This window comes from Hypomesus nipponensis, chromosome 2, assembly GCF_054491055.1.
Source record: "Hypomesus nipponensis isolate SF chromosome 2, ASM5449105v1, whole genome shotgun sequence".
Lineage (NCBI taxonomy): Eukaryota > Metazoa > Chordata > Actinopteri > Osmeriformes > Osmeridae > Hypomesus > Hypomesus nipponensis.
The window spans coordinates 15,625,011-15,633,172 of NC_140362.1; the positions used below are offsets into that span (position 1 = coordinate 15,625,011).

The 8,162-nt window shown below is 40.8% G+C and overlaps 1 protein-coding gene across 1 annotated transcript; it reads left to right on the forward strand.

The window, feature by feature from the left end:
• Positions 1 to 1,942: 1,942 nt before the first annotated feature.
• On the forward strand, positions 1,943 to 6,169 carry irx4a (iroquois homeobox 4a). The gene is made up of 5 exons (XM_084670196.1): positions 1,943 to 1,987; positions 2,589 to 2,840; positions 3,163 to 3,269; positions 4,249 to 4,559; positions 5,071 to 6,169. Exons 1-5 carry the CDS (start codon positions 1,943 to 1,945, stop codon positions 5,778 to 5,780), a joined length of 1,425 nt encoding a protein of 474 aa, XP_084526322.1. The 3' UTR covers positions 5,781 to 6,169.
• Positions 6,170 to 8,162: the final 1,993 nt, after the last annotated feature.

Below are 8,162 nucleotides of genomic sequence, written 5' to 3' on the forward strand. Positions count from 1 at the left end.
CGTAGTCTTTGTAAAAAGCAAATGCTATTAATATAAACATTTTCATTAGGGCCAAATGACAAAGAAGGAATCATTTGGGAGATCAATTGGGTGTAGGCCTAAGTGTGTTTATTTTAACTTGTCAGAATCGGAATTCCGCAGAATGACGTGAAGATAAGTTGAATCCACCCCTCTAGTAATGAATGTGCACAACCTTAACCCCAATGAATTTAAAACTCCAAAAGAAGCCTAATAGAGCAGTATGTTTTAACGCCCTATAGTCAATGCTTGAATAATTCAAAGGGCTGTTGAGGTGTCATTTCCTCAGTTAATGCAAATTAAAAAATATGGCAGAGGGGGTGATTCCCCTGACCTCTTGTCTATGGTGTTAATGCGACTTCATTTGCTCCTAGGTGAGAGAGCTAATTCAATTTGTTTAAAAAAGAGCGTTGGCCAACGTTCTCAACTCCAAAAGAAACTTGCCTTATGAAGCCTTAACTTAATTTAAGGACAAGCTCACTTTCATCTAAATGAAAGCAATTATGCAGCCGGTATCATATTATGTTGGCTGGTCTCTAGATAGTCATCAATCACCCTCAATCGAGCTGTCACTGTAGGCAGATTCGTTTCTAGCCAGGCAGTCTTCCAGCTGGGGAGAAGAGGAGTACATCATCATTAATTTGAGTGTGGCCCGGGGTTAGCTACTCACACGTCTGGACCGGGATTATCCGAGCAAGTCATCACCGTGGTGCAGACGTTTTAGCCATACCTGCAATACCAAACCGCTGCTGCCCTCCACTTCTCAGAGTCAGTCAGCTATCTCTTGTCTATGCCACGAAAATAAGTTCTTAAGAACCCTTATTATTGGGATATTAGTGTGGGGAGGACACCACTTAAGATATATTTCAGAAAGATAAGATAAGGAGATATGTTATCTGATGAGATAGTAGGCTACGATGTAAATGTTAGATTGTATTACATGTACAGACAGTGCATAAGGTTGTCTAGTTTTGTTTTTTTTCATGGCTGTGAACGGTGGTGGAAATAACATGTGTGAGTCAATCTTAAAAGTGAGGGAAATTAACGGCTAATTAATTGACAATGCTCAGGGGACTCATCAACTGACAACATAGTGTGTGCATGACAGAAAAGAGTTATGGACAGATGTATTTCCTTTAATTATAAAAACGAATAAATGCAAGGCTTTAATGTGCATTTATAAATGAAAAGCTTTTGAGTTTTTTTTTTTTAAACGGTTTTGTTTTCCTATAATTTAGTGGCACTGCCTTTATCTTCGTTTGTTAATTATCCTACTAAGACAGAGTGCATAATTGTTCATTCATTAATTTACAATCATACAAAAATACGATATCCCAAGTGAATTTGTCCTAAAAAGCCTATATGAATGTGTAATATGTTTAATTGTAGATAATTTCCATGATTGAAATGAAGATATAAGAGGATGGTACATGAATTAATTTATTTAGTGATTAAATTGCAATCACGCATCCATCTTTAAAAGCCCTGTCCCGGTCCCAGTTTCTTGTTCGATATGAAATGCATATTAAAGTTACAGTCTGGTCATTTTGAGTGGGATTCTTCTGACGTCAGAGTCACTGGTGTTTAAAACAACCTGCATCTGAGCTGACGTGTTTTATACTACTTTTTTATAAAGCAAAATATGTATTTCTGACACCAATGATTAATCTGGCCAAAGCCTTTATAGCCACAATTCATTTGAGTATATTTGGAATTATAAGGTAGGAAAAAAAGGGGAGTTGATATTTTGAGAATCGTTCGAGAGGGCATTTTAACAAATTAAACATGGTACTGTGCTTCGCCCTATAAGCATCTAGCAGCCAGTGCTTACCAATCAATTCGTATACAGTGAAACACACCAAGGCTACGTTAGCGTGGAGACCTGCAGTCACGCTTTATTTCTGGATATTGGGACCACTCTACGATGTCATATCCACAATTTGGATATCCTTACTCGTCTGCACCACAAGTAAGTTCAGCCTTGTTGATTATCAACCAAATATTTATTTGGATTTCGTATCGATTGTCATATTGATTCCATGCGCCTTTTTGGTTACTTTCAACTGGAAAGATGTCTATTGGTGTATATCGGAAATGTATTACGTTACATTGAATCACTAACACTACGTGTGTTCTTTGAGCGAAAAAGGCAAAGGGTAATCGGGAAACAGCGTACTTCACTGCAAACACTCAGTTTACAGATTTATTCGAGATTATAGAGCATGATATGTTTCTCTGTTCAGAAACATATGCCAACTTGGATTGTAGACAGGCTTGTGTTTGTGATAGAAGGTTGTCAGATAGCCCAACTGTTGTTTTATTGGCAACAAGCCATAATTGTCTTTTGCTCTGAAGTCCTGCATACTTACCCTATCTGAAAATATGCAAGTTAGTTTAACAAAAAAACAGTTTTTCTGTTAAATATTTTTTATGACATTTTGAAGTATGGCCATAGTTTACATCTTCCTGCCTTCCCAATTTAGAACGTTTTTGGAATCTAATTTAGCCATGCGTTCAAAGACGGTTGAACAGAATAAGGTAATTGACTCATTTCCCCGTGTGTTTTTCAGTTCCTCATGACAACCAACTCCTTGACAACTTGCTGCGAATCAACCGGCAGATCCATCTCGGATTCCGGAGTTGCAGCCACTGCCCAGACGCCGGTTTACTGCCCCGTTTACGAGAGCAGACTGCTGGCCACTGCCAGGCACGAGCTTAGTTCCGCCGCGGCTCTGGGTGTGTACGGGAACCCCTACACGAGCGGTCAAGGCTATGGAAATTACGTTACTTATGGAACCGATGCCTCCGCTTTCTACTCACTGGTAAGATATGTATCATCTCTTCTCTGACATTGATGAATCACTTTAACGACTGGAACATACTGTCTATTAGTAAATGCATGCTGCAAAACTAATGTGTTGTCCTGGATGACCTCTATGGCAACTTTTCAAGTGACCAATTAAAGTTTTGAAAATGATGGCCAAACAAATCCTTAAATTTTTACAGTAACTCTGTATTTTGGGTATGATGTAATAACCGACAATGGTTTTGTTTGAAATGCTGTAAGTCATTATGGTTAACATAATACATTATCACCTATCATTTACATCTCATTCTCATGACAGTGTTTTTCACTTATTGCAGGGTACATTCGATTCGAAAGATGCCACAGCATCTGCGCATGCGGGGATAACACAAGCAGCTGCTTACTACCCATATGACCCTACCCTGGGCCAGTATCAATACGACAGGTATGTCAAAAGGAATGAGGATGTACACGTTGTAATTAAAGTTACAAATATCCTATAATATAATTATAAAATTACAAATATCAAAGTTGTTCTTATTTTACAAATGACCTGTAGTTTTTTCAAATAAGAGTATATAGCTAACTTGAATAGTTTGATAAGGCTTGAAAAGTGGACTGCTTGAAATGCCAGTGCACTGAGCAAAATGTTAACAATGGCACAAGTGTTAGTTATATAGTGTGGCTTGGACTGTAATCCACTGTGGCCTTGCATGCTTGATGCTGAGGTTTTACCAAAAGGCCCACAATACTCTCAGTCTGCCACTGCTCTTACCTAAGGGCCCATCATTACACTCAATCAAGCAATTCTACAGCCTATTTTATCTCTCTGAGTAAACTCTCAGAATGGTGAGGACTCCCTCTTGTTTAACTCACCTTGCGGTGCTTGACCTGCGATCCAAAAGCCAATAATGCACTTATAGAATCCTCCCTTGAGAGTGCTTTCAGACTTCCACAGTGTGTAAATCAACAGTATGGTACATTTTAAATGTGCAAAACCTTAAGAGACCTCGTAGCAGCCCAGCCCTTGTAACCCTATCATATAGATCGTCTATTAAGTCAAATGCACCTGTCCAAAAAGATGTCATCAGGGTTGCACTAAGACGTTCTGTTTTTCAAAGCTGTGCCACTGAACACAATAAGCGATGCACTGTGTGCGACACGTCCAAGTGTCTGTGCCTGTTACTTCACCAACGAAATATAAGTTACACACTCAAAATCCAAAACAAGGTATGCTATGCAGAGCCATTTGAAACAAGCCAATAGACTCAATAAAGAACCAGTTTCAGGTCCAAAAGAAGGCTTCCAATCCGCTCATTTAACTGATATCTCAAGGTTCCTGTGCTGTAGCGAAGGGTTCTCTGCAGCACCTTTTGTTTTAGAGGGACAGTTACAGTGGATGACTTCTGGGTTTTGGCTGACAGATACGGATCCATAGACGGAGGAACCAGGAGAAAGAATGCGACCAGGGAGACGACCAGCACCCTGAAAGCCTGGCTCCAGGAGCACAGGAAGAACCCCTATCCCACCAAAGGAGAGAAGATCATGCTGGCTATTATCACCAAGATGACCCTGACGCAAGTCTCTACCTGGTTCGCCAACGCCAGGAGGAGACTGAAGAAGGAGAACAAGATGACCTGGCCCCCCAGGAACAAATGTTCAGACGAGAAGAGGTATGATGAAGATGACGATGGGTCTCAGGAGGAGCAGATCAAAAGTGAAACCAACGATGATGGTTAGTATCTTCTTCAGTGTTCTACATCTGGGTCTTGAGATGGTTAGATGAGATAGGGGAAAGGAGATCATTGCTTCCGTAGCTGCGTTTACAGCGGGGATGGAGAGCTCAGACTCACTCTAAACTATGAAAGTAAAGTATCTATGAAGGAGGCCTGTTATAGGTCTGGGGCCAAACATTGGGGTCAAAGTCATTTCCAGCTTGGATCCAAGACACAATCTAAATTCCTCTTCTGATTTAATGGCTAGATTCCATGATGACGCCTACGATAATTGAACCCAAACACACATTTTACACAGTTCCCAGAAACAAATCTCCACAAACAGAAAACGGAATGGAAGTAAATCAAAGGCAGACATAACTTGTTTTTTGTATGCCATTGAAACTGCTATGAGCTTAAACCAGAGTTCATGTTTGAGTGTGAACTGTTAAATTGCACGAGACAAGTGGTAATTTAATTAGTTTTGATTCCCATCTTATCGTTTATGTCTGATGTCTCGTTCATTTCCAGAGAACACGAGTCGAGAGGACAAGGATCTACAACTCAGCGATCTCGAAGATTTCGACACAATTGAGTCTGAAAGCTCCGAATGCGAGCTCAAGCATCAGTATCACTTAAATACTCACATGACGACGACTGACTGCCCTAACGGTCACATAAAAGACACTTCATTAAAGATAAGTATTCCAGTGTCTCTGGGCGGAGAGCAGGACTCGAGAAAAACCTGCCTGAAAACCAGTTCGGAGGATTGTGAGCACGATGTCAGCAACGGAAGACAAGTTAAAACGTGCTACGAGCAAGGCCACCAAATTCTTGACGGGAAACCAAGAATCTGGTCGCTGGCCCAAACTGCAACTTCTTTGAACCAGACTGAGTACCCGTCGTGTATGCTGAGATGTCAGCCAACCATGTCCCCGTCTCCCGTGGCCGACTCTCCTGTGCACGTTAATGACAGGCAGGATTCGCCGGTCACAACTCTCAGAAACTGGGTAGATGGGGTTTTCCACGACCCTCTGTTTAGGCACAGCACTTTGAATCAGGCTTTGACCAACACTTCTGTTTCTTGGACCACGACCACCAAAGGCTCAATACTGGAGACGGGTGCGCTTGACCGCTCTCTTGGAAACAACGTCAAAGGACACGCTCCCATGCAGCACCAGGATTCCACCAAGGACACTATGAATTTCCCCAAAAATGTGAACAAACTTTTCTGTTCGTAACACCCCAAATTAGATTTGTATTTACAAGAGACTTGCAGGATAGGCCTGTGTTTATGGGCGTTTAACATGAGCAATTGAACTGAGAAAAAGCTGTTGAAGTTGAAGCTGTTTCATGATTCTTTTTTAAGCAAGGATATATTTGTGTACTGTTACAATGGCATTTCACAGGTGAATTTGCAAACGGGATTCGTTTGAGCGTATTAGTATTTCGTTTTAAACGCACGTTCCAAATATATAAATGTATAACTGAAAGTTTACATTCGAAAAAAAGTTTACAGGATATTTTCTTTTTCTTATAGCATGCAAATGTTACAGAATATGCTTTAGATCTCAGCTGAGCCATCGTTAACATTTGGCTTGTGAGTCACACTGTTGAAAGAAAAAAAAAGTCACACAAATGCACTGCTTTCCGAAAATTGAAGGATAGTATCTCAAGTTTGTTCACTAAAATAAAAAAAAGTCATTTTCTGAATAGCTCGTGTGTTCAGATTGCATCAATGATAGTCGCTGTCCATGGTGCTGAAATACAGCGGGTTTTTTCCTCCCAAATTGCAGACACAACATTTAGTCTGTGATAGGCCTATACTGGGCATAGCCTGTTAGCATTGCATTTATGCTACAGACCTGCTTTATATTTTTAGAACTATTTAATTTTCTTTTGAGGCTATAGCCTATGTGAATCTGACAGTAACACACATATCTCCTTCAGGCTATCTACAATCATGACTCGCGTTTTTGAGGAAGCATCCACTCTCACCATCAGACAAGGAGAAGGAGAGAGCCTTCACAAGATAGACCTATGTCAGAGCGAAAGATTTGGCTCATTAATGCACTATAAACAGCCTGTAATTGGGATGTACGCAGTCATATTTCATGTCAGGGTATTGATTTCCTCATCCCTCTTGATAATATTGTCGAAATATCTAAACCCTTCCTATGATCCGCTGTCAACGGGGTAAGTTATTCGCTATACGACCGCTAATAGGTGCAGCAGCCGCAAATCATTTGATGTGAAGAGTTTTCATTTTGACACTAACCCCTCAATTTCTGAGGGCTCTCCGACCCGAGATTCCTCAGCCTGTGAGAGGCTTTACTCAGAGGCTCATCTTCAAGTGAAAAGGGCAAAGGAACTGGAATTAGTTGTTGTAGATAAAAAGGGCAGGAATAAGGAGTCAAGGGTACTTGACAGTAATGGCAAAAGTGGCCTCCCAGGGGACTGTCTTCCTGTGAGAGATGCTCCGATGATGAATTTTAATGTGAAAGCCAAACGAGGGAGATCTTCCCTGGAAGACCTGCTAGCGGACAAAGGATTTTTCTATCACAGTCAGGTGGAGCATGGATCTATTGGTGTGTTCTTCCTTCAACTCCTCTCATGTAGGAAGTCCCAATAGCTGTAGTCACACAATACAAATAAGAGAGGTTACGGGGGTAATTGCAATTGAGGGCTAGGACAATGGTGTCTGCCATAGTTAAACCCAAGTGTTAGTGAATTAGATTAGCTGGATAAATCTTCCTTTTTTTGTCACGGGAGAAAAATAAAAGCCATTGACCATATTAAACGGACACAAAATCAAAGCAACTTGTCACCAAGGGCTAATGCATTTTAGCTACATCATTATTATCTTTGCTATATATTTCTTATTCCATAGTATTCTATTTACTGAAAAGAGCTAACAGCAGAAAGAGTCTGTGGTCTGTGTGTGTGTGTGTGTGTGTGTGTGTGAGAGAGTGAGTGAGAGAGAGAGAGAGAGAGAGAGAGAGAGAGAGAGAGAGAGAGAGAGAGAGAGAGAGAGAGAGAGAGAGAGAGAAAGAGTTGTTTTATAATGTGAAGACTAAATCATTCAGCCATGGCAAATTCGAACGCACAGAGGAGGGGATGCTAAATTAACAGCGCTTTTTACACAGAGACCAAATAAAACTGCAATCAGCGACGCGTTACTTTTCATTAAGCGAGTTTGACAGCAGCATATTCAGACTCGACAAGGGAGCAGGGTCCGGGAAAATGACTGCTCTCGAACCGAGAGTCATAAGATAATTCCTTAAGCTCCATTAACAACTCTTAGCCGCAGGAAATGGGCTCCCTGAAAACATCTCAGAATCTAAAAGCTTTATCGACCTGGCAAACCTCGGTTGATGGCTTCTATTTTTTTCCTTGGTCTTGTTTCAACTTAAGGGAACAGTAACGTCCAACCGAGGTAATAGACTTTGACACAAAACATTAACTGTGAAATAAGAAAAATGCGAGTGGGGGCATTCTTAAACAATCCCTTTAAACGATATCAATTAGAGGTTTGAAACCGAATGTGAGGCCTAATGTCGAGTGATAATGAATTCAATCAAATAGAATGGGTAACATTCCATCTACAAAGAGGAGACATGTAC

Bases quoted from the DNA above. Each gene is read 5' to 3' on its own strand.
- irx4a (XM_084670196.1), top strand. From the start codon at position 1,943: ATGTCATATCCACAATTTGGATATCCTTACTCGTCTGCACCACAA. The intron at 2,841-3,162 runs GTAAGATATGTA...CACTTATTGCAG, and splicing joins CCTCCGCTTTCTACTCACTG to GGTACATTCGATTCGAAAGA. The intron at 3,270-4,248 runs GTATGTCAAAAG...TTTGGCTGACAG, and splicing joins GGCCAGTATCAATACGACAG to ATACGGATCCATAGACGGAG.